This window comes from Sylvia atricapilla, chromosome 2 (genome assembly GCF_009819655.1).
Source record: "Sylvia atricapilla isolate bSylAtr1 chromosome 2, bSylAtr1.pri, whole genome shotgun sequence".
NCBI classification, from domain to species: domain Eukaryota; kingdom Metazoa; phylum Chordata; class Aves; order Passeriformes; family Sylviidae; genus Sylvia; species Sylvia atricapilla.
In genome coordinates, this window is record NC_089141.1 from 73,391,104 (window position 1) to 73,417,647 (window position 26,544).

Sequence of the window (26,544 nt, forward strand, 5' to 3'; positions counted from 1 at the left end):
CATGTATTTAGAGCTGGGTCAGGAAGAAAAAAGAGTATTTTGCAATTCTGTAATTGTTTTGTTTTGTTTCTAATGCCCTCATATGAAACTAATGGCACTGTTTGCTGGTGAGCTCTAGATGCAATACAAAATTGGTCAAAGTACCAGATAGAGGATTCAACTTTTAAGCCTGTGGAACATTCTTTTTTATCTGAATAATAAAAGCACAAACCTGAGAAATGTAAAAATGTGCTTTCTATATTTATGCCGCATAAAAGGACACTTTTCCCCTAGTTATACTTTTTAAGACAATGTAGAAGCATTCTTTATAAAGAGAAAATATTATATTGCAGAGCATTGAATATGCAGGTTCTCAGAGTCTGTTTTTACAGTAAAAGAAATATTTTTTTCCATAATAACCAGTGCCACTTCACAATATACGTACTAAAATGTGTAAAATCACAGTTTACTGTATTATCCAAAGCATTTTTTCCCTCATCCAGTAGAGATTTTTTTTGAAACTCTTTATCATGTATGATATGTCCTGATTTCTTTGTAATAGTCAGTAACTGGGAACAACACTGTTACACGATACCTTTGGCTAACATGGATGGTACTTTATTTCTTGGCAGGCAGAGGAAAAGAAGGTTTTAGAAGGTAACTGATAGCTATATAGAATTAGTTTTAGAATGCATGTATGGTTTTTAATTACAAAATATTGTTGCAGTAATATTAATATTTTACAAATTTTTTGAAAAGTCTTAAATATTCGGAGGTTATTTATACAATTAGTCATACATTTAAAAAATATGCTATTAAAAAAATAGTTCCTCCATAATTTTGCAGTTTGGCTGTAAAGCTGCATTGTCAGCACTCAAATCAAAGTCCTAATCTATAACTCTTTTGTTAGGAAAGTACAAATTTGTGGATAAGAACATTTAGCTTTCAGTCAAGTGCTGTATGCAGACTGCTCTGCACTGATCTACCATAAGAAAGTCTAATATAAGAAAATACAGTTTTAGTTCTATATTTAAACAGTGTTGACAGTGAGATGTACTTATAAGCAATGAGATGGACTTTTAGCATATCATCATCCATACTGTTTCAAAAAGGGATTAAAAATTAATTTTTCATAGGGCTGTCTTTTTCTATGTAATACTGTTAGTGAACATCTGTAATTTACCATGTTTTGCATAAAGTAAAATGAAATCATTGAACTTTTTAAAATAAAATGTTCAATGGGAAAAAATGGCCATGTACTAATAAATTACAAAATATAAATATTTTCTAATTATTCTCAAAAGTTGCTTTAAATAAATTACACTGCAACTCTTATTTTTGATGTTGGGAGTTAGTGCCAAAGTACCATTGCCTTTAATGGAAGCAAAGTTGGCTTCACATCTGTAAAGAAAATGCAAGTTAAGTAAAATAATTTAAACAATATGAAGTGATCTGACTTGGGAGTAGTGTTGCACCAAGCAGAACTTTTCCTATTAAAAAAAAAAAAAAATCGAAGCAAACACAAAAATTTTGGGGTTTATGTAGTATCAAAGAGGCAACCTGTGATACTGTCTTAAATTACTTATTAAAAATTTTAACTTAAAATAAATTTTAAAAAATTATTTATAGTGAACCTGGTAGCAGATGAGTGAAGACAAAATGTTATTCTCAATTTTTATGACTATCCAAATATAATTTCATATAGGTCTCAAGAGCAAGAGAGTTTTTAATGTTTCCGTTGGATTGGCACACAGTAACTAGCATCTTCCTTAAATTTATTTATTTGGGAGGAATGATTTTTCAGCATTTTTCCCATGTGTCTTGCTTTCTTTTCAGCATTTTCATTTATACAATTTATCCTATATTGTCAAAACAGTGAGTACATCCTTCAAGAACCAAAACTTAAGCATGCCAGTAAAGTGCTGTTTATTGCCACGAATACATTTCCCTTATGGTGTTGTCTCCTTTCTTTTTTATCATCTACTGAACAGACAGGTTTTTGGTCTTCACTGTTTCATTTTGTACTGTTAGATGACAAGCCAGCTATGCACCACTGTGCCTAGGAAATGCCAACAGTTTACCACTGATAGAACTTTCTGTTCTTCTGAGAATATCTAGGTTTACATGTAAACACTTATGAACTGAAAGAACATATGTAGGTTTCTCTCAGCTGCCAATACTTTGCATTTGTAGTGCAAATTTGCTCAAATTAGATTTTGACATTTGTAATTCTGTATTCTTACCATGCCAATGTAAATAAATACATGAACAATCACCTAATTCCTGAGAAAGAGCAAGTTCTCTGAAAATAAATTTTCTTATTTCTTTGTAACTCTGAAAGCAAGTCACCACTTTTCTACAAAGCTTTATATCAAGGTTAACACATAAATTACAGGGAGAAATAAATGAAATGAAAAATTTTGCCTAACTTCGAGATTTTTTTATAGAACTGGTTGTCAAAATGACAACACAAATATATTTTTTTCTCTGTAGTGACTGAGACATGATTTCGTTGTTCTGGTGATCTAGCAAGATTCCCAGTCCAGGAAAGGAATGTCAAGGAAGCTTTGGAAATGTCTTAAACTGTGTGGGGTTCCCCACAGTACACTTGCACTATACGTGAGGAGATGCTCTTCTTCTAACTAGCAGGACTTGTGTGTGTTTGAGTGTTGGGAGTGTTCACAGACAAAAAAGGTAATCGAGTACCTCATAAATTGAATGGGTTCACAAACCATCCCGAAATGAGATCGTAACTTTCTCAAGTGCTGTAAATTCAAGCCAAGTTTCTTTTTAGATGTTTTAAGAGAACATAGTCTCTCATTTTCTTCCGTGTTGATAGCATGTTTTGTGTTTTAATTTAAATTTTAGTATATTTAGATGGTCTTCTTTTCCCCTACCATTTATTTCTTCCTGAATGCTTATCAAAGTCCTCCTTCCAGTGAAGGAGTTTCCAGTAAATACAAAATAAATAGACTTTATTGTAACACATTTAAGTACCTGAAGGAAATTATATTGAAAAATACTGTGTGGGGGTTTATTTTCTATTTTACAGTTAAAAATCACTTAAATACCCATTTAACACACTGTAAACTGAAAATATCTTCAACTTTCTATTTTCTTTTTTTTTTTAAATAACTTTGGATCAATATTGGCTTGTACTTTCTTGCACTTGTATTCTTGACAAAAATGCTTCGATATGAATCTTTGCACTTTGCTCTGGGAAGATGCAAGTCCTGTTAGATATAAGTTGATAGTTTAAGACACTCTTTCCAAAAATCCCAACTAATCTTTTACCTAAAAACTTCTGAGAATTGTCTGTCAATTTAATTGAAATAATCCAGATTCTCTAATATGTAGTAAATACAATACTTTAAGTAGACAATATGTGAAAACAACTTTGCAAGTATGATGAACTCTTTTGTTTCAAGGACAGTGAAAAAACACAAAAACAGTAAAATAATTTTCAACATCAAAACAAGTTTCTGAATATTTATGAGACACGTAACATGGGTAGAGGTGAGCCCAGTAGACTACCACATTAATAGACAGCTCATTTTAGTCAGATGTAAAAAAGTTAAAAAAGAATTGAAAATGTTTAGATCTGCCTATTATTTAAATGCATTGCTTAAAATGAATTGCAGACTAGTCCCAAGTGAATATACAAACTGCTGGTGTTTTCTGAAAGAGAAATGGAAACAGCACCATGAGTCAGAAAGGTAGCTTTTCCAAGGTGGCATGAGAAGCAAAAAGCATATGGAAAGTATTTGTGCAGAAGGGGTTTCATAATGTTGCAGATCTTGAAAACTGGTAAGAGAAAAAGGTTTTCAGTCTTTCAGGTCTTTCAGGTTTTCAAGTGAGTCCTGCCAATCGTTGTATGTGAAGTCTGTTCTACAGAATTGAACTGAAGATACAGACCAGAAAACTCTTTTCTTTCTATTTGCATTAAATATTACTCAGTAAAAAAAAGTTAGTGTACTGAGAAGAAAAATACCTCTTTTTTTTCTCCCATCAATTCTTGGTGTAGCTTAAAAGCATTTAAATTTAGTTTGTGAGTGAAGCATCTTAGGCAACATTGTCCCCTGAATGTTTCTGTGACAATGTAATACCAAAACCAGGACAACATCATGTAAACCTTTGCATCTTGTTAAGACACTATCCTTGCCATGGATAGACAATGAAAAGACCTGTCTTTATTTTAATTTCTTAGAGGTATAAGATTATGATCATGGAAAAGCAATATTAGTTTGGAGCAGTACTTAAGTGTGTTATTTTAAAATACTGTACGATGAACTGTAGTGTTTTTACCCACAGCTTTTGTGAAGACCTAGTTGCTTCAACTTTTATTTAACAACTCAGTTGCTTGGGGGAGTGTGGAGATGCTTTTTTTTTTTTTTTTTTAGTGTTTTTCTAAAATAGAGCTTTAATTCATATTTTTAATGTTTCAGCTTGCTACCCTTAGGTAACTTATAGTTTTAAGACATTAATTGTCTTTGAACTTAGCCCGCATGGCAGATTTCAGTGAGACTGAATAGTCAGTTTTGAAGATTGAAGGCATATGTATGTAGGACAATATGAATAAGTAAGACTGTATATAAAGATTTTATCATATATTTGAGGTTGTATGTATTTGGTTTTGTTATTGTACACTGATAAATGGCAATACAGATTTGAGTGCAACTGGAGGCACAAGCATCAGTCAGTAAAGTCAAAATATCTGAATGAGATTGTTTAAATGAATTGTAGAAATCTGGAATGCTACACATTACATCTAGAAAAATATCCCCACATTTTTTACTTTTCATTGTTTCAGTAAAAAAGGCTAAATTTTGTATGAAGAGTTATCTGCTAGATCTTCTTCAATGATTTTACTTCTCTTTTTCACACTCCATATGTCTGGTTTGTCACCCGCACGCAGCTATACAAGCTTGCTGTTATCCTCTTTTGGCTGGGTTTTGGCATGAAAAAAAAAGCTAATTGACATAACCTCCTCAAAGTTGCTGTAGAAGCAAGGGTTCTGTGAAAAGATACTAATGCATTGCATTCACAGCAAAACTGTGCAGCATTGGGCAAAATCTTGAAAGCATAACTACCAGTTACAGCATGTTTGTGGGTGTGGGTGTTGCAGAGTGAACCTGCAGGAAGGACAACTGTTGTTTCCTGGAGATCTCCAACTGTAAAGAGCTTCTTTAAGATCCAAACCCTTCCTCCTGGATGGATCGTACTTTCTTAAGAACCATGTCTGAATTGAGAAGTTGTAGAAGACCAGGAGATATTTTCTGCTTGCCTGCCTGGCTTAACCAGAAAACTGCCAACCAAAGGGGCTGGTCTGCAGCCCCAAAGCATGTATCATAGTGAAGGTCATACTCACATTACTCTATCTGTTTGGGACCAGAAGCTGCCTACTTGATCCCGCACTTCATATTCCTTAACCTTCATTCTTCTGTTGTCCCGTAATAGGGTAACGCTGTGGCATTATTGGTGCGTTTACTCAGGTGACCTTATTTCAGTTGAAAGTATCTGAAATAATGTGAGGTTTTGTTCTGTCTAAATAATTAGTGTTATTTGCTTTTATATTCTATTTTAGTTGAGAGCTTATGAAAATTAAAATAGCAATGATATCGTTCTTTCTGGACAAATGTTACATTATTTATACCCTCATTATTAATACACTTTGACTGTCTCTCTCTTTTCATTTCCCTTTCTTTCAGTCCCCATTTCCTTCTCATATTTCAAAAGCACTAGATCTTTGTTTGACAATTTAATTACACTATCCAAAATCAAAATGAGACAATCTAAGGGTTTCAAAGGGTTTCAGTCCAGTCCTGGGTCACAGATGAGCCTCACAGTTATGCAAACTTATGCATTGAGCAAGTGGGTAAGTAAAGAAAGTATGACAATTTTGACTGCCTTTTTTTTTTTTTTTTTTTTTTTTTTTTTTTTTTTTTTTTTTTTTTTTTTCTTTTGAGGATTGTGGGATCATTCGTTGCAAAAGGGCAATTTAGGATTATAGAACTGAGGATTATATTAGCTTGACTAGGTGAAACAAAATGGGTGAACTTTGGTTCTGAACAGCAGAAATAAAGTACAGAAATTATTGTGCCGTGGTATGGGAATATTTAATAAAGTAAGAGTTAGTCACTCAGGGGCGTCATGATGCTACTGTGTTTCTTTGATCAATCCCACTTTCACCGGTGTGGATGTCGTTCCCTGTAGTACTTCTACTTTTCATCTAATTAATCTGTTCTGATGATACAGCCCCTTGTAAAGGGTATTCTGCAACATTCAGAGACCTGATTTGCTCATAAAGTAACTGACACAATTTCAGTTTGATCATTTTGTATTTTGAGTGTGTCTTGTCAAGCAAGTCTTAGATGCTGTCTCAACTCTGAATGTTGCATCAAATTAGCATTAAATCACTGCTTGCTCATTCTCTTTGCAGGCTGTACTCACAGATCTGCAGCTTGACGTGAAGTATGCAACATCTACCTTTAAAAATGCAGGGAACTCAGTTCTTATCTTCATGCTAAAATTCATTCCTGAAGGAGACAGATTGCTTAAAGCTTTGAACCTACTTTTGTATTACTTATTTTGTCTTCATAGATCTACTGTGTTGCAAATCAGCTTCAAATTATTGTGGGACCTTACAAGATTCTGTCACTAGCATATATGCCTAAGTATTATTATAGGGCTACCCGTTTTTAAATCTTTTTAACAGAATTTTATGCTAATAGTAATAGTAATAATAGTTTCAGATTGTTATAGGAACTTCAGCAGGAAGTTGATCACACAGGATTTCTAGTTTCTTGCTCTTGAAGCTCTTAAGTATCACTTGAATGAAGAAGACAGTAAAGGTGCTTAATTTGCTGTTTTCTTAGATATCAATACATTAAGCTTGTCTCTACTGAATTTAGCATCTGATTATGAGTAAGTAGTCACACATTTATAGGTTATAATAGGGAAAGATTGCATCAAGGACTATGATCATTTGATACATGAATCATACTACTTCATTGTAAACCAAATACAACTTTGACTATAAGCCAGTGTGTTTAGATCCTGTTTGTCCAAATCATAGTGTGGACCTTGTGATCATACTCAAATTGTCCTGCATTTTTGGAGCTGTATAAAAGGAAAATCAGTAATTCAATAATCAATAATTGATGAGTATACAATTGTATACAATGTATACAATTATACATTTAAACTCCAAATATCAATAAAAAATACATTTTCCAGCAGCTTGTCCTAATGAACTTTAATGCTGGCAGTTTTTATGGATGAAGGACTTCAGTTGTGTAAGTTGTTGCACAGAGTTTAGAGATACTTTCAAAAGCAAAAGTTATTGCAGAATGTATCACTGTCATCATCGTCATCATCATCATTTAAGAGTTTATGTTTGATGTTGTGGGTAGCTTTCATTTTTTAGGAAGTAATGTTATTCTGTAGTAGTTATTTTGTGAGTTGTCAGATTCTAATGAATTATTAAATGTCAGCAAGGAGTAGCCTAGATAGCTGTTTTGTGACTTGCTTTTAATTAGTTTTTCTGTAGTTTTAGAACTTGGTCTGAGACTATGCAGCATTAATTTTGTATGATAACTCTGTTAAGATAGAATTTAACTTTTGTGTTGGGTTTTCTTGGCCAGGTTTTGGCAGCGGGGTGCTGAGGGATGGTTTCTGTGAGAAGCTGCCCAAAGCTTCCCCTGTGTCCAGCAGAGCCAGTCCCAGCCAGCTGCAGGGCAGACACTCTGCTGGCAAAGACTGAGTCAATCAGGAGTGGTGGTAGCACCTCTGTGATAACATAGTAAAGAAGGGGAAAAAAGGTCATTGTGCAGTTGTAATGGGTGCCAGAGAATAGCAGAGTGAGAACATGTGACAGGAACAGCCCTGCAGACACCAAGGTCAGTGCAGAAGGAAGGGCAGGAGATGCTGCAGGTGCCAGAGCTGAGATTCCCCTGCAGCCCCTGGTGCAGCCGATGGTGAGGCAGCTGTGCCCCTGCAGCTCATGGAGGTCCATGGTGACAGAGATCCACCCTCAGCCCATGGAGGACACCCACACGGAATGCCCAAAAGATGCCCATGGCTGCCCAAAAGAAGGTTGTGAACCTGTGGGAGGCCTGTGCTGGAGCAGGGTCCAGGCAGGGATCTCTGGACCCATCTTCTTGCACTGCTAGGGGAGGAGGTAGAGCTGGGCAGGAGGGAGAGGTTAGGGGAAGGTGTGCGTATGATATGTTTTACTTCCCATCAACCCGCTCTGATTTTGTTACCGATAAATTCAGTTAGTACCTCCAAGCTGAGTCTGTTTTGCCCATACTGGCAATCAGTGGGTCGTGTCCTTATCTCAACTTATAAACCCTCACTTGTCCACTTGCAGAGAGGAGTTTGGGTGAGTGTCTGGCATCCAGCCAGGGTCAACCCCCCATAGCTCTAGATATTTTGTAAACATATTGTGAGGAAGGCTAATTCTATTTAAATGTGCTATATAGATTTTAAAAAGCATTCTGTTCTGTGGAAGGGAATTTAGAGTGTTCCTAAAGTGATGTTAAAAGAATGCTAGTAGTAATCTGATTCTCCCTTTAGGACATTAATCTTTTAACAGTAGTATCAGCTAAGATTGGCATTGATAATTCAATCACTCAAGTGATTGAATTTGCATTTGGCAGAAAATGGTTGGAAGCATCTGCAACAAGTGGTCAAAACTACTCTTGCAGTTCAGCAACTGCTGTCACCAAATGGACATAGAAAATAGCCATCAACTTTAAAAGAATACTCATTAAACATAGTACTCATGAGGCAATTTGTGAACTGCACCACATTAATTACACTGCTTAGAAATTGCCTTAAAATAGGGACATTTTTCCCCTAGAAAAATTAGATGAGAAAAAACTTTTACAAAAGCTTTGGTATTTTCTGTTTGATCAAGATGTAAAGGATTTGCTTTTCCTTTGTTGCACGTAGCTTTTAGTGAAGTTAATAGCACTTGCATTATATTGTTCCTCATTATAAACCTATAAATCGCCTTCAGAAACATAAAATGCTGTGAAACCTGTCAACTGGTAGTATATTGTATTTATTAGGATCATGAATCCCTAATTTGTAATTTAGAAAAGTGCCAGCTCAGTGAAGAGGTTATTTACTGGCAGGTGTGTATATTTTGTATATGACTTTTTCATAAACCATTCTGACTTGTTTGCTGATGACTTCTTTTGCAGAATGTAATTTGTTGCCTTATCTCATAAGTCCTCTATAAGCAGACTGATCTTGATACATGCTGTCACACAAGCAGCCAAACCACTCCAATTTTTCAGACAATGGCTTTCAACAGTTTCACAAGAAGAAAAAATACTTTTGTCACACTGTGCTTTAAATTACATGTACAGTGTTATGTAAAATGTTAATAACTTGTCCATACTATTTCCAGTTTGATTGTGTAAATCACCACCTCAGAGCAAACTTCCATCTCCTGGGACTCCTTATTGCCCATGAATCAAACCAGGAAAGAGAGACTATGCAGGTTGACATTCAAGAATTGTGACACAGTTGTGCAGTAACTTAAAACACGTAGAAATGAGAGTGCGTGCAGATCTTTCAGATGCTTTGCACATTTTACCACATTTTACCACATTTACCACATTTTTCTCCTTGGTAATTGCAGACATTACCTTTACTTGCAGACATTTACTCTGTGGAGGCTGGGAAAGACAATCTGATGTTTTTTCACATATAGTTTACTTCATGTCTTCCTTAACTAAAACTTGTCAGTCATCATTTATAACTTCATTTGTGATATACAAGGAAAATAAAGTATATATTACTTTTTTTTTGATAATCAATAAAGACAGTGATAAGGAAAAGAATAATGTGACTTTAATTAGGACATTTTCTGTTTTAAATATTTGTAAGGACAGTAAAAGTCAATACTACTGCTGAAAATTCCAACTTTATAGACCTTACAAATTACTAGTAACTAATATTTAAAGAAATAGATTTTAGATTATTATAGATTGCCATTCTATATATTATAGAAGGATTTTCTTCTTTATAATTTTTTGCCAAGGTGAAAAAACCCAAAATATTCTGACCCCAAGATTTTAGGCATATATTACTCCAACAGAGCACCAGAAAGTGCTGTAATATATTTACTACTGCTGCTCTTGAGCCCAGGGTTGAAATATAGCTCATAGTTTATTAAAAAAAAAAAAAAGGCAAAATATTACTCTTTCCTAAATATACATGATTCATACTGGAATTATGTGAATATTGACCTAGCTTTTACTTTACAGATTTACTTTTGCTGTTTGCAGAGATTTCTATAGATAATCACAGTCACTGCCTATTATGGGTGTAAATGATGGCACAATCACAGAGCCCCCTTGGCAGGGACACAGTGCTCTCTCCAAAGAGGAGAAGAAGGGAGGAAGGGAGTAAAGGAAGGCAAATTCAAACTATTTAACCCAAGGCACCCAGGGAAGGTAATTGGCCCTTCCACAGGGAATGAGAAATCCTTACATTTAGACCATCAGAGATAAAAAAACCTGGAAACATATCTACATCTGCAATGCTGGCTTGCATGGGTTTATGTATTTTATAGGGTTTTTTAAACAGTTTTTGCGATAAAGTGGGCAGTCATTTGAGGTTTGTACAGACATCCTCAGAGACTTCCTTACATTTTTGCCTGTCATTACTGTGATACCTCAATTTGGCTTCACCCATACAGCAGAGGCCAGGGAATACTTTATTCTGAATCGCCTCTGATAGAAGGATCTAAGACAGGAATGTACTCAAGGTGATCTGAATTTATACAGATGCCTTACAGTTTTATTTATACTAAAGGCAAAAAGCACAAAGGACATTGACATTGTCTTTGCTAGCTTTCTTTCTGGCTCAGTCTGCAATAATCTGCAAAAAGTTTTCTCCAAGAGACAGGTACTCACTTTGGATAGTATCTATCCATGTTAGTTCAGCCAAAGTACGCAGAGTAAATAGTACCAAAAAGTACCTAGTATTCTTTATAGGAAATAGCCCATGTAATCATAATGAAGAAAAATTATTAAGCTTCTTCAAGGAAAATACAATGCCTATCAAACCCTGAAGATGGTGTTCTTTTAATAAATAAACTTTAAAAAAAAATGGTTATTGTTTCAGGAGTTGTGGAATTTTTTAAAGTGTGACTTGTAAAATAACCACGAATTAATGAGAGGCTAGCCACTGCTGTAAGCTGCCAGTCAAAAGCTGTGATTATGCTGAAGAATTAGGCCCAAAAAAGAAGGCATATTAAGAAGAAGGTAAAAATAATTCTCTAAAGGACTGATAGAACAAGTATAGCTTATTACTTTATTATTCTATATTTAAATAGTTTGATTAAGTCTATAAAAGTGCACTAAAGCCTTTTAATTTACACAGTCAAAAATGCCCATTCAAAAATCTGATTACATAAGAGAAGACTTCAAGCATAGATAGAGATTTCCTTACAAGCTGATCTTTAATCATAAAGGTCAAACCTTCAACATTAAAACTCCTGAAGACCAAGAAACATTCAGTTATTGATTTTAAAGACCCTGACCCTTACCAAGTATCACAGTCCATAGAGAGTGTCGACAGAAGTACAATAATAAAAAAGCTAAAAAGAAATTGTTCAGACTCTTTTTTGTGTCTAAATACAGGGAAAAAAACCAAAGCAAAATCAAAACAAAAAGTCCCACATGAACAAAAAACAAAATGCCCGCTCTGTAGGGCTAACAATAGATTAGATCTGAAATTCTACTGGGAATAGTGGAAAAGGGAAATTGTTATGGCTAAGCTGTTATCCTCTAAAAAGCTTTCTTTTTCCTTTTGGCAGTGATTCCTGTGGCTGGATGATATTATGGAAGCATAGTTTCTGTTAATTAGAGTAAGCTAAAAGTTTTTTCAGAGCAAATGGTGTTCTGCTGGAAAATATTGATTGAAAAAACACCATGATGCAGTAAATAGGTTTTTCTATTACACTGCAGGACTGCCTACATTCCCAAGCTTGCAGCATCAGCAGTGCAGGACACACCTGCCCTGTATCCTTCTTCAAGCTGGGAAACCACTTAAAGTCAAGGACAATGTCATGCCTGCTCTGCCAGGACCTCTGAAGCACCCTTCTCAAATTCATTGCTAGAATGACAGAATCATTATATTTGGTAAAGACCATGAAAAGAGACCAACTGATAACTCAGCACTGCCAAGGCCACCAATAAGCCATGTCCCTAAGAGCCACATCTGCATGTCTTTTAAATATCTCCAGGGATGGTGACTCAGGAATTACCCAGGGCAGCCTGTTACAGGGCTTGACAAGACTTCCCATGAAGAAATTTTTCCTTATATCCAGTCTAAACCTACACTGGCACAACTTAGGGCCATTTCCTCTTGTCCTGTCATTTGTTACTGGGCCCAGGATTGGACACAATACCCGAGGTGTGCCCTCATCAGTGCTGAGTGCCCTGGTCCTGCTGGCTATTGCTGATACGGGCCAGAATGCCACTGCCATGGCCACCTGGGCAAACACTGGCTCATGTACAGCTGACTGTTGACCAGCACCCCCAGGTCCTTTTCCAGTGGGCGTCTCTTTGGCCACTCTGCCCCCAGCCTGTAGCAGTGAGTGAGGTTGTTGGGACCCAGGTGCAGGACCCAGAACTTAGCTTTGTTGAACCTCATATCATTGGCCTTTCCCATCAAAGCAGCATGTCCAGATCCCACTCTAGAGCAGAAGGACCTTAAAGTCAAGCAAAGCAACAATCTTTCCTGTCGGGATCTTTGTTTGAAAATGTGCTAAGAAATTAGCTCAAGCCTTCACCCAAAATGTTTAGGTCCCACCCTGTCTCTTTTTGAGTCATTCAACTACTTTGCTCAAAGATTCATTGCATAAAAGAGGATTTTCCCTGTGAGGCATGGGTGCAAGCTCCACTAACCATATGTACTAGTGGTAGCTCCTTTTTGTTGAGGCTACACATGGAAAGGGACAGAAACTTGAGAACTTGACCTGAACCAGTAGCTAAGAGAATTTCTACATCCTATAATGTGGAAACCTCAGAGGTTATCAAAATTGGCAAGCACTGGGCCTGTAATAGGAAAGAAACTATCTAGTCTGTGTTCAGGAACCCTTCCAAACTTTCCAGTTTCTGCTGAAAAGTGACAGCACTGTTTTCTGAACCATCTTCAGTCCAGCACCCCTCCCTCCCCCCCCCCTCCCGACAACTGTAGGCACACACACCAGCTGCCTCCCTCCTCAGAGGATGCTCATGAGTCCACCTTGTCTGAAAGATGAGAGGACCTGGACACCCCAGCCCAAGTTCATTGAGATATGACAGCTGGTAATTGAAACTGAGAACCTGAAAGCAGTAATGAGCAGGATTTCAGGAATGTCACTCCTCACTGCTGAACCATGAGATTCCTAAGAACTACAATTTATTGAAAATGTTTCAGAATTTCTTGCATAACCATGAAATATTTGCCTGTCCATGGTATTAATAATAAAGAATTTCTATTTGCACGATGTAAGTGACAATATCCAGTAAGAAACTTTTGTTTCATATTGATAAGCAGAAGCTTTGTAATTCAAAGTATTTTTATGCATGCTTTAACACATGGGTATTATCAGTTCCATGAAGTTTTATTTGACACAGAAGCGAATCAAAGCAGTCTAAAAGTAGTCAGTCAATAGAAAAAAAAGTCTTCGGTGAGAGGATTTTCTACTGGCACATTCTCAGTGGATATCTGTATCATACTTCCTCCTGTGTCAGCTGATATCCCTGTTATTGAAAGAGAATAATTTCAGCAGTGTTGATTTTTGCAGAGCGGGCAGAGAAAGGTCTGTGTTCCTTACTTTCATAAGATTTACTGTTGGGAGTCATAGAACATTTCTTCTGCAGCTTTAGGAAATACCTAAATACTTATTTCTGAAGTTCTGAGACCCTCCCACCTGAAAGAGATACCACTTGCAGAAAAAGGCATCCACCTACTGTGGTATCTTCTTCTACTTGCCCGATCATGAGGAGCAGCTGGGGAGGTTTTTCCTGTGACCTCTGGGAGTCAAGGCTCCCAGAGTTACTGCAGAGCATGTCCAGCTAGGGCAAATGAGCTATGAGGCTGAGCAATAGAATGATTACCATCACTGATAAGTCACCTGATAATTGTCAGGTGTTCATGCAATCATCATTTAGGTCAGGAATGAGCTGATTTTCCTTGTTTCTTCATTGCCACCTTCCACTTCATCATGTTTTTACTGTAGGGTTTTACACCTTCCCAAGTCAGTAGTTTTCTCCTTGAATCTCCCACAATTCTGTCTGTGCTTTGTGTCCAGTATCTTATTTGGCTTTAGCATGGACTTTTTCACATTGTGACAGTGACTGGATCTGCAGAACCAAGCCAGGGACAAATAAACTTGCACCAAATTTGGCTCACAGACCACAGAACTCCTGCATGGGAGTATGGGGAGTAACAGGACATTGTTTTTTGCAGCATTTATCCTCTCTTGCATTGAGTGACTTCTTTCAACATTATACTTGTTGACATATTCTTAGCATGCATCTCAAGGCGGGGGGGGGGGGGGGGGTGGGAAGAAAAAAGATACACAAACTCGGAGAAGGTGCTTTGCTTCTTGCCTTAAAACTTGTGTCACAGTGAGGTTAATGCTTGTTAATGCTTAGGAACTTTGGAGGCATACAGTGATTGGTTCCAAAAAGAAATTAAAGGACAAATGCCGGCATTTCTGACCCTGAAATTTCGTGAGTAGACCTTGAGTCACTATGATTACAGGACTCCAAGATCTTTACAACTTGTAGCCTCCCTTTTTGTACTGTCTTTTTCCTGAGGAACTAAGAAAGAGATTAGGCTGAAAAATATTTCAATAAAGAGCTTATGGCAGAGGCACCAAAGTCTTACCACTGGCATATCCATTACAGCCTATGACTTACGGCCAACTCAACATTTATCATGTTTGTCTTCCTGAGCTGTTTCTGTGACTGACATTGCAGGAAAGCATGTCATCATTAATCAGAAGACAAAAACATAGATTAATCTGTTTAATGGTAGCACAAAAAGGTTTCATTGGGCTGATTGAATCCATGTGAATAAGAGGAGAGCACTTTGATTAATGACTCTTAAACAGTTGCTGTTAAGTTTAGTATTTTAGAAACATGGATTTTATGCATGACAATACAGTGATTAGCAAGGGATCTGCACAGCTTTAAAATACAATTGACAGTTCAATCAAATGGCGTGACTGTATCTCATTCAGCTTTAACCTTTGATGTATGCATATTAGTAAAGGTATAACTATCTTAAGGACAGGTTTGGGCAGTACAGCATACCCAGTTAGTCCCAGGAAGCTAAGTCCAGCATGCTCTCCTACTGAAACAGTATTTTGGTAGGTGTATGACCTAAGTTTTGTAAATCTGTCTCTGATACACCGTGTGCTGCAATCATATCTTTGGATTTCAGTTTTACATGAAGAATGTTGATTAAAATCTTTATAAATACATGAATGTGTACAATCTCATCCTGCTGTCTTCATCATGAAATTGTTATGAGGGTGGATTAAATTTAAAGCCTGCCTTGCATTGTGTTTTATGGTGATGGTAAAGCAATATGCTGCTTGGATTCTACTTCTCACTATAATGCTATATAAGATATTTCTGCTATTATAGTAGGGGACATAATAAATAGCAAAAATCATTTGAGGGGGAGAGAGTGTTGGCCACTGTTCCCAGGTGTGAGCATGCTCTGAAATCAGAAAATTGCAGCCATGTAGCCAGTGAGATGATGAAACTGTCAGTGCTGAATCACAGCCTTACCATTTACTGTCCACAAGGCACTGAGCACAAAGCCAGTAATACACTCTCCAAGAGGTAACTAAAGATTCTTCTCACAAACTGTGCTATCAAAAAAACAATTTGTCTGACTGTGTATGCTTGGAAAATAAAATGATCCTGAGTGTAGGAGTAGTGGTACTGCCTCTAGTAGTTTAGTTAGGAATACTCGAGGGACTTCAGTTCTTTCTTTAGCATCTGTATAGTCTTAGTCTGAACAAGTTTGACTTGGCCTCGGTTTCGGTAACTTATTACTGAAATCTTCCCAAGGACAGCAGGGTCAGGGCTTCTTGTAAATGAATGTTCCCTGTGGGACCTGTAATGAAGAGACTGTTAACTAATTATCAGTCCGTTTGGAAGGCATTCATTTTTTAATTGACCTCAAACAATTCAAGGAACAAAAGGAATCTGAGCAAGGATGATTTGAGTCCGAGGCAAATAAATGAGTCAGTTTCTTTCTTGGGGTAGTTGCACAGATTTATTGGAGTCCACCAGACATAAAACGTTTTCAAGTTCAATATTCCTTTGATTAAAATTAGGAGAGCTGTCTGATGACACGATGTGTGTGTTACAGACAGGTTTCCTTCCCTTCCTCCAGCTGTCATTTTCTGTGCAAATATTGCTCCTGTCATCACTTGTCAGGCCAATATTACGATGGAATTAATTTAAAACATAATCTGTTTCCTTGTCGTTTGAGTAGGAACGTTCAGTCTGTGACTTGAATGTCAGGTGCAGTTTTACAGAGGCTGCTTGCAGGGCTGTTCTACCCCACAGAGAAGATAATTGCAAAGTCAGAAGGAGCCTTAGGACTTTTTGGTTAGAGAACAGGGTTTTGTCCAACAAAATGATATTTTAATTTTTGCTATTTGAATATTGCCTGAAATGCTAAAACTCGTGTTTCTAATTTATTTTTAACTGCTAAACAAGTTAATGCAGAAAACATGATAGTGCTGCTTGGGTTTTTTTTTTCAAATTAAAGATGATTGTTAGTTAAATTCTTCTACAGCACTGTTTTCTCTCAGCAGGTGTGTGACAGAATGGTGCAAGTGTATTGCAGAAGTATAGCTTTCTCTAGCAGAAAATTAATAATGTGATCATTAAGATTCTCCTATGCTTCTGAATTTCACCAGAGAGCTTAAATTGAAAACTTAAAAAAGTAGATATTCAGAAACGTCATCACCCATACTGAAAATTGTCCAAATCTGAAAACAGTGGACAAGGGTTAAAGTTGAAGGAGGACTTTGTTTTAACTCTATTAATCATGGGTTTTAAATAATCTTTTAAAATAATAAAAAAATACAGAAAATTGGGTGGGAAATGTTACCTTAGAAACAAAAGTCAAGTGGTTCCAGTCCTTCATAATTCTGAGAGGTAGGAAGTTCTGAAGTACCTAATCACAGAACCACAGAAGAGCTCACTTCGAAAGGAATTCTGGCAGATCATCTGGGAGCCCAGATGTGGTTAAGGAACGCCCTGTCCATTCAAACCTTGAAAACCTCCAGCAATGAGGCATCCACCACGTCTCCAAGGAGGTTGTCCCTGTGACTGATTGTTCTCACTTTAAATAATTTCTTTCTTATGCCAAGGTGAAACTTCTCCTGATGGATTTGTGTCTTTTGTCTTCTGTTTGTATCTATCTGTCTTTTCCCTGTGGGCCCTTGTGAAGACAGGAGCCCCATCCTCTTTGTACCTTCCCTTTAAGCACTTTAATATCTTGACTGGGTCTCTTCTGAGCCTTCTCTTCCTCCAGGGGAAAAAAAAAAAAAAAAACTGACTCTTTCAGTCTTTCCTTGCGCAGCAGGTTCTCCAGTCTTTTGATCATCTTCTTGATGTTCCTTTGGACCCTCTCCAGTCTGCATCTTTCTTGACTTGTGGGACCCAGAATGGGACACGGTGCTCCAGATGCAGCCAGACAAGCACTGAGTATAGTGGGATGGTCGTGTCTCTACCTCTGCTAGTAATGCCCCTGGGGATGCAACCCAGTATCAGATTTATCACCTGCTGCTGCAGGATGTTGTTGGCTCATGTTGTCTGGGTGTCCACTAGAGCCCCCATCCTTTTTAACAAGGCATCTCCCCAGCCACACAGGTATCAACATGTACTGGGCACTTTGGCTATTCTGTTCCAGGTGCAGGACTACATACTTGTCTTCATTTAAGTTCATACTGCTACTAAATTCCACTACTTTCTCCAGAAGTGGCTGAATATGACGAGGTCTGAAGCAAGCATTTCAAGTTTCAAAGTGCACAGTGAATGACAAAGCCAAATCACATCAATGTAACCTGTGAGATGAAGAATGTAGAGCTATCTTTTCCTCTTTTAGGCTCTATTGATGCATGCAAGGTGATCAAGTTTGAAAGCACACCTTAAATTTACCCCTTTTATTTAATAATTTTTATTCATTGCTGGATTTATGACACAGGATTGTGACTCTGCTTCTATTCTCTCCAGTCATACAGTTAGCCCTACCATTCTGGGAACAGATTACTATCAGGGTTTTAAATTTATGATTAAGATAGGAACTATAAAATTTTGACTGCCTGAGAAAGAATTGCTTCCAAAATTGCTAAACTTGCAACATGACACATTAAAAATTCTGCCTGATGTTAAATATGTTAAGTGATAACACTTCCATTTCTAATAATCTAACCAAGATGCTCAGGAAATCTGGTGGTTAAATTGTTAATGGTAATGTTATATTCCATAGGGTTTACTGATCCTTCAGACTGTATCTTCTGCAAGTAGTTACCACGCTCAGATCAGTTCTGGCATTTTTATACGCAGTAAAAGCATTTATTCAACTTGAGAGCTGTAAGTTGCAATTTTTTAAAGACTTCTGAGTTTTGTAGCACATTTTAAGGACACCAAACAGCAATACATCTGAATATAAAACAAGTGCTTTATAAATTGCTTTATCACACTTCAAAGCAGCATTGCTAGCAGGATTGCCAAATTCAACTGCAAAACTTGCCAATTTGGATCATGTGAAGGCAGGTGTGAGATTACAGCTGTAATAAAACTGAAATTGAATACTGGTAGCTGAATTTGTAGTAGGCAATTGATTTGATTTATATAACATAAGCCACATGAGGAGAGATATGTAGGTCAGCATCTTCAGCTGGAAACAGTGGTTAGAAGAGTAGTGGTAGGTTGCTGGGAATATTGAGTTAATAGCTGTTCAGCCTGGCAGAATGCTGGTGCAGTATAACTACACTCATGTCAGTCTTGTTTGGGGAGATACCATTTCCAGCAAGGAAAACTAGTCAGTAATAACCAATGCCACTTGTGCCATAAAAATCGTTGCTAAAATTAGCATAAGAACCTAGACCATATGGAGTTTCCCAGGGCAAGAACTGGTACATTAGTTACGAGCACATTTTCAGCCTGCAAAATACTTGAGGTATGTAAATACACAGATTAGTGATTAAACTCTTTCTGTGGTAATAGAACAATGTTTTACAAAATGCAAATGGTAAATGATCCAATTCAAAAAATCAGAGAAAGCACAATCAAATTAGTCTGCAGAGTTATTTCAATGCAAATAACCTTTTAGATCACAGATTTGCACAAAAGAAGAAAAAATCCAAAATAAAGCACACATGCCTTAATTAAAAATAGCCACACTAACTAATAACAACAAAAACAACAACCAACCAAACAAACAAACAAAAAAACAAAAAAAGGAGGGGAAAAAATCAACCCAACAACAAAACATAAAAAACCCCAGCAAAATCCCCCAGCAAAACACTACAAAAAAACCCCAACAAACCCAAACCCCCTACTTTCATGCTGAGAAAAGTGTGGGGGGTTTGTTTTGTGGTGGTTTTTTTTTGGTTTTTTTTGTGGGTTTTTTTGTTGTTGTTTGTTTGTTTGTTTGTTTCTGTTTTGTTTTGCTTTGGGGGTTTTTGGGGTTTTGTTTGGTTTATTTTTTTACGAGGAGAGAACTAATGACCTGGCAATTCTAACATTATTTGGAGGTTTGATAAGAACAAGCACAAAATGACAATCATGCTTTTTAAAAGGAAAAATTATTAAACACAGAGAAATTACTTTGTCAGAGAGTTTCATTTGCCTTGCTCATGAGCTTTTGTGCAAGTTATGAACTTCTGGAAAGTGCAGTCACAGTCAGTATAACCACTGCAGGACTTACGAGCAAAAATTTCTAAAAGCTTTATTTTTACAAAATTAACTTGAACATCATAAGCATACAAAGACTCCATTTTGTGGTCCAATGGAAAATGCTTTTCCTTTTGCTTTATCTGTAGTCTGGACTGATCCTGCAGTGCAGGAAAGAAAAGGAAGCAAAAATCTCAAAACAGAATATGAAGAGTAGCATAGTATTTCCATTATTATTTCTTTCTGCAGAAATGCAGGGACTTTATGGACAGGGAGGAGAGAAGAACTAGAAATGTGTTTTGAAAAAAGTTCATTATTGTATGGCACATTTTTCATAGTGATGATGAGTGCCTAGTATAGATAATTTAGGGAGACATATTGTTGGTAGAAAAAGGCAGTGAGGTAATGTAGAAGTTGTGAGTGTTTCTGATGAATGTGAGTTTCTACAGTCAAGAGCCTCATGAATGAAGGAATAACCAGTGAATTAAAAGGACGAAACTTCATATTAACACATGAATAAGAAAACAATGCAGTAGGAATCTGAATGAGTTTGTAGCAGCCAAAGTGAGAAATCATTTTTGTAGCAAAGCAAAACTAAGACTCTAAATAAATCAAAGAAAAAAAAAATTACTATTTCTCAAAAAATGACTGTTCAATAGAATTTAATTTGTCATAATACTCAGCATAATACAGTCTCTTAAAAAACTTAGACTCATGGCTGTTACTTGCTAAGCACAGTGCCATGATGATAACTATTAGTCCAGCTTAGAGCCTGACTATTCTGAAAAACCAATGGAGCCAGACAAAAAAGAAAAATAACTTCAGATAAAGAGAGGAAAGAAAAGTGAATTTTATAAAAATTCTTGGTTGCAATGGCACTAGAGGGCATTATCATAATAAAAAACATAAACTATTACTCTGATTGGAACTGGGAAAGTAGGTATTTTCAATAAGGAAAAAACCCTGGATTTACTGAGGAAAGGGGGTTGCAGACACGGGGTATTTTTTTCATTTAATCAAGAACACAGCACTGCTAATGATACAATATTTCAGCTTTACTTGTCTTTCTGACATCTAATAAAAACTCACATTACTGTTACTGAAATAACCTTTATTGTTTCATATTATGGTACCTCCCTTACCTGTTGAATAGTTGCAGTTTAATGTGACAGAGATGTAGAGGGTAAGGCAAACATTAGTTTGCCACTATCTTTTATGTTTGACAGCAGCTGGCTCACCAGTCCCTGCATGTGTTGTTTATGGCTTAGATGTGTGACTTTGAGGATGGAGAGGAATTAATTTTGTGTTGGGAGGGTGTAGCAGACATGGGAAGAAATCCTTACACTATTTTGATGGTCATGGGATATAATTTTTTCCCAGGTTTATATAAAGTTTTATATCATGGTTCATTTGGAAATGACTGGGACTAGTAAGTAGTACTGCCAAACAGTAACTGATAATAATAAAATGGTCCTTTCTGAAGATATATAGCTGTGAACTTTTTAAAAGTCTTGAGATTGCTAAAAGAAATCTCATGACAATATAATTCATATATTATGAACTCTTGCAGAAAAAACAAATTAAGATGGGGTGAAGAGTCAGAGTTGAAGAATGACTAAATTTCAAATTAAAAGACTTCATTGGAGAACTGAAACATAAATTAAAATAAGGTGTGGGCAAACGCAAGATAGTGTTTATTCTAAGCATGTGCAAACCTCTTTTTGATGCTGTCTTCAAAATGATGCAGCAACTAAATGTATTATACCCTTGGGAAGCATAAAACTTAGGGCCTGGTTCTCCTCACTACATAATAAGAATGGTGAAAAGCAGCCTTAAAGTAGGTATAAATTGCATGTACGTCTTCTTTATGGCTCAGCAGTGGTAGAAAGGAGCCTCAATATAAATGAGAATCAGATCCCCAGTATTTATTTAACCCTTGGGCTTTGTATATCATTTTATTTGCACCTTTAAGAGATTTGCAGCGGGATTTTTAATCAGGATTTGGTGTACAGAAAGCTAAATGTTTTCATTGCCTTACTTTAAGCATACAGGCAGATCATTCTTTTTATTTCTCAAGAGGAAATGGTAGAATTTTCTGCCTTTGTACAAACCAAGCTAAATGTTTCTGACACCCTTAGTACAGTGTCAATTGGAAATTCACATTTCATGTAATAACAGACCATGAGCTGAAGAATTGGTTTCCACATGCAAATTGTACTGAAGAAAGCAATATTGTCAGAAGTGGCTGAGTGGCCACTGGCAGAGTGCTTCAAGAGATAAATATATTGAATTAAATAAGAGGCTTTCACTACCTTTTACGTTGTATTTCCATATAATGTAAGCATTAATTAAACTCTTCATTGCTTTCTCCTATTCAGCAGAGCACTTGCTCAGTCTGACAAGAAATGCTGCCCAAGAAAACCAAACATAATCATTAAAATACACTTAAGCAGAAGGGAAGGAAGGGGAGAAGGGAAGAACGTTTTGATGCACTTGGGCAAGTGGGATCTGTCTTCAAAAATGCCTAATTTCTGCTCTTTAGGTTTTGACAACAAATGCATAATTTCTGTTTCGCAATTTTCACTTTACTTTTCACTTTCACTAGGTCATGTCACTTCATATTTCTCCAGACAATTTAAATGCAAACAGAAAGCAAGCAATTGTTTTTCAAATTTTAGGTATGCTTCAGTAAATGTGGAAGGCTTCTTCAGAGTCGGAGAACACTTTTGATGTGAGGCAGTTTTACTTCTTGAAGTATCAAAACAACTGCAAAGTGTGTCTGCTCTCCCCTGCCAGGAATACCCAGCTATGGCAAAGTTGTTCGTACAAATTCAAGATGTTTCCTGTCAAGCTCTTTAAGTCAAGCCTTAAGGAGCTCCCTGGGTAGCCCACCCAAATGGAAGAGCCATCACGTACTTTTGGTTCTGGCAAATTTCTATGTATGTTAAAATATTTCTAATTCCTTCTTTTCTTGCGATTCCAGGGGAACATTTGAGAATCTGCCCTCAGGAATATACATGCTGCACCTCAGAAATGGAGGACAAGTTAAGCCAACAGAGCAAACTGGAGTTTGAAAACTTAGTGGAGGAGACAAGTCACTTTGTACGCACGACTTTCGTATCCCGGCACAAGAAGTTTGATGGTAGGCCGGATATAATTCACTTATTTTCAAGGTTATGGGATTTAAAATCCATAATGTCCATAACATCCATAATAAATTCCAATGTTCTTTTCTTTACAATTAGATATCGCGTTTGCAGTTGTCAGTTTGGCTAAGATAAGGGTTAATATACAGCTGGTATGCTTATCAGCCTTGTGAGCATTCCCTTTAATTACAATGACATCAAGAATCAGACTGTTAAGTGCCTGCAGGCTTGGCTAATGTTGAAAAAAAAGATTAGATATGCATAGAGAGGTTTATAATTTTTGTCTCCTAGTTTCAAATGCAAAAATTAGGTTTGTAATTATGTTCACTGTTGCAAGATGAACTGTGGATCTCCCTTGATTTTTGTTATTGCAGAGCAGTATTTGTGTAGTCTGCCTTTTTATAGCCTTAAGGCTATTTTTTTTTTCTTGCATGATTTTCTTGTGATGTACAGAGGCTCTAAGAGGACTTCTGACTTCCAAACACTAAGCCCTCAAGTTGTGTTTGAGAGAGATTATCATACAAACCACTTAAGCAGTATTGAACACTTCTTTTCTACCTAGAAGGAACAGAAAAGGATTAGAGGGTTTTATTTCCTTGTGATCAACTTTTATAAAATCTTTTCAAGATCAAGGTTATGGTGGCACAATTTGCTAAGTTTGTCTTTGATAATGAACATTAATCTGTTTTTTATGGTTGTGTCCATATTTTCAAATCATGATTTTATCTAAATATGAAATCTGTATTTGTGTTGAAAGTATCACCCTGAGCATTTCTGCTTGTGTGTAAGTTGAAAAGGGTCTGGCATTGAGAGGTGTAAATCAGCATTGCAAAGAGAATTACAGAATTTCATGTAGGTGAAAAGCCTGCAACTAGGTGGGTAAAGCTGACTTTACCCAGGTGATGGATCTTATGCACACTTTTAGGAGAATGGTGGAAGTATTACTCTGAAGTTGGAAGCTTGCTTCAAAACTCTTTGGTCCCATTCAGAAAGAAGTGAATATGTCTCTAACTCCTTGGGGTAATTCTGTATTATTATCCAATTAAAGGCTTTTTTTCTAATATTGATTCTTTCAATGTGACACAGAAGAAAAAATGAATTATTAAAAAAAAGGGAATGGAAAATGTGTAATATGAGGATGAGCTGGAGGAAAGTCCCCAGCAGCAGATCAGATGCTAATGTAATTTAGAGAATGTCCTTGGAAGGTAGAGATGACTGAACTGCTCTGAATTGTGATGACATCCCTTTTTAATATGGAAGTGTAACTTTTTAATGTAGTGGATTTTAAAATATGTTCTTGTCTTCAAAGGATCTTAAAAAAAAAATCTAGAAATTGTGTGTAGTATTACAAGATGAGTGTGCAAGCAGAACAGACGTTTCAAACCATCTATGGCCTGCACAGGGCTTTTTTTGTTTTCTAGAAGGAAACGGGTGATTGCTGGTGTTCACTGACCATTCAGCACACTGGAAACACAGAACTCATTGACCACAGAGCTCAGACAGCATTTTGCTAATTATTTGTCAACATCAGGCCTTTCTGTATTGCATTGAATTTAAGGACATTACAGCTTTTTAAGTAATCTGAAGTTCTGTGTCTTAATGGTGGTATGGTATGGCTGAACATTCCTGATTGGGTGTACTCCACTCTGGGATCTGCTCCACAGAAACTTGGAATAAAAGACTAAGTTGTTTCTTCTATCTTATTATTGATGTTTTAAAGGGAATTTGCAATGTGATGTCTTATCAGTAGAGCATTTGAACTTGGTGTATGCTTTCAAGATTTTAATGCTTGTCTGAAGTTATCGAAAATTTGTTCACTTGCATGGAAAAACTGCTTCTTTCCAGAAGGGCAAAGACATTAATGGAAAAATATATTCACCGAAGTAGACTTCCAGTGTAAAATCAGCTAGATTTCTAGATGCAGTTTAAAATATGATGATGCTTTTCAATATAAAGCAATATTAAGATTGATAGCTAAGGTCCATGTTTTAACTGTTCAAATATAATCCATTTTTTTGTTGTTGTTTTTTAATTTGGTACTGTGCACAAAGCAATTTTGACACATGATTCTGCCATTTAACGCTAGTACACCACAAATAGCAAAACAGGTACAGCCGATTGCGATGATTTTATGGAAGTTTTGCACAGTACCGATGTTTGTCAGGAACAGCATATATAAGCACTAAAAGAATATATGAATATCTAAGTAATGTTGAGACAGACATCAGTGTTGCTCCCTTGAGGAGGTAATTTCAACTATAGTTGCTGCCAAGCTCTGTTTTGTTTAGATTTGTACATTCAAATAATTTTGAGAACTCTTGAAAGGACATCAAGGGGATATCTTATAGATATTACAGAGGTTTTTTAATGCTGTACTAGATGTTCTAGGGTAATGTTAAGTTTTGCAATATAAGACCTTTTAGACATATATGAACTCTTTTGAATTTTGATCTGACCTTCACAAGCCTTGTCTTTCTTAATTTCTTTTTTGCCCCACACACTTAACCATAGATAGAATGATGTTATGATTTCAGTTTTGAGAGGCTATTTGAGATCTGTTTTCCTTTTCAGGATTTTTTCCCAGATTCCTATTCATGATTTAATCTAAAAGGAAACTCAGTCTGCTGTAACTTGAACATTGTCTGTTCAGCCTCTGATGAGACAAACATTCTTACACTGAAGCACAGAATCTGAGCATGGCTGAGATGTGATGGGGTTGGCTTTGTCAATCCTCCTGCTCCAAGCAGGCTCAGCTATCACAGGTCACCCAGAATCATGTGCAGCCATATTTTTAATACCTCCATGGATGGACACTGCACAGCATCTTTGAGCAACTTGTGCCAGTGTTTGACCATCCTCACAACGAAGTGTCTCCTTGTGTTTACATGGAATTTCCTCTTTTGTTTTCTTAAGAGTGTACCCATTGCTCTCAGTGGGCTATATATCCCACCACTAGATATTTATGCACGTTGATGAGATCCCCTGTGCCTTCTCTTCTCTGGGCTGAACAGTCACAATTGTCTCTGCCTCTGCTTTTAGAATAGGTATCTTCTTACTTCATCATCTTACTGCCCTTGGATGGGATTGCACCACTTTGTCCATATCTTTGTACTGGAGAGTGCAGACCTGGACCTAACTCTCCATGTGTGTCTTTATCAATGCTGAGCTGAGATGAAGATTCCCTTCCCTCAGCCTGCTGGCAATGTTCCTATATAATTTCTGTGTCACTTTCATATTTTGTTTCACCTGAAGTGCGTTAAAGATTTGGTGCTTCCAAATCTTTACAAGAAAAAAAAATCTGTAATAATTAAAGGGAATAGAAGCTAAAGATGAAATATGTAACAGAGAACTTTAGAAATTACTAAGCGATTTGGAGCAATCTATGATGAGAAAAATTATACCTTTCTTTTAACTGCCAATCAGTTCTTGCATCCTAAAGCTCTTTATATGCTTTCATTTCTTATTCATTTTTACTC

The 26,544-nt window shown here is 36.6% G+C and overlaps 1 protein-coding gene across 1 annotated transcript in view; it reads left to right on the forward strand.

The window, feature by feature from the left end:
* GPC6 (glypican 6) overlaps positions 1-26,544 on the forward strand; it is a 742,847-nt gene that overhangs the window by 199,168 nt on the left and 517,135 nt on the right. The window contains exon 2 of the mRNA XM_066313437.1: positions 22,906-23,064. Within this exon, the coding sequence (XP_066169534.1) occupies positions 22,906-23,064 (159 nt within the window). The remainder of the gene's footprint in view (positions 1-22,905; positions 23,065-26,544) is intronic.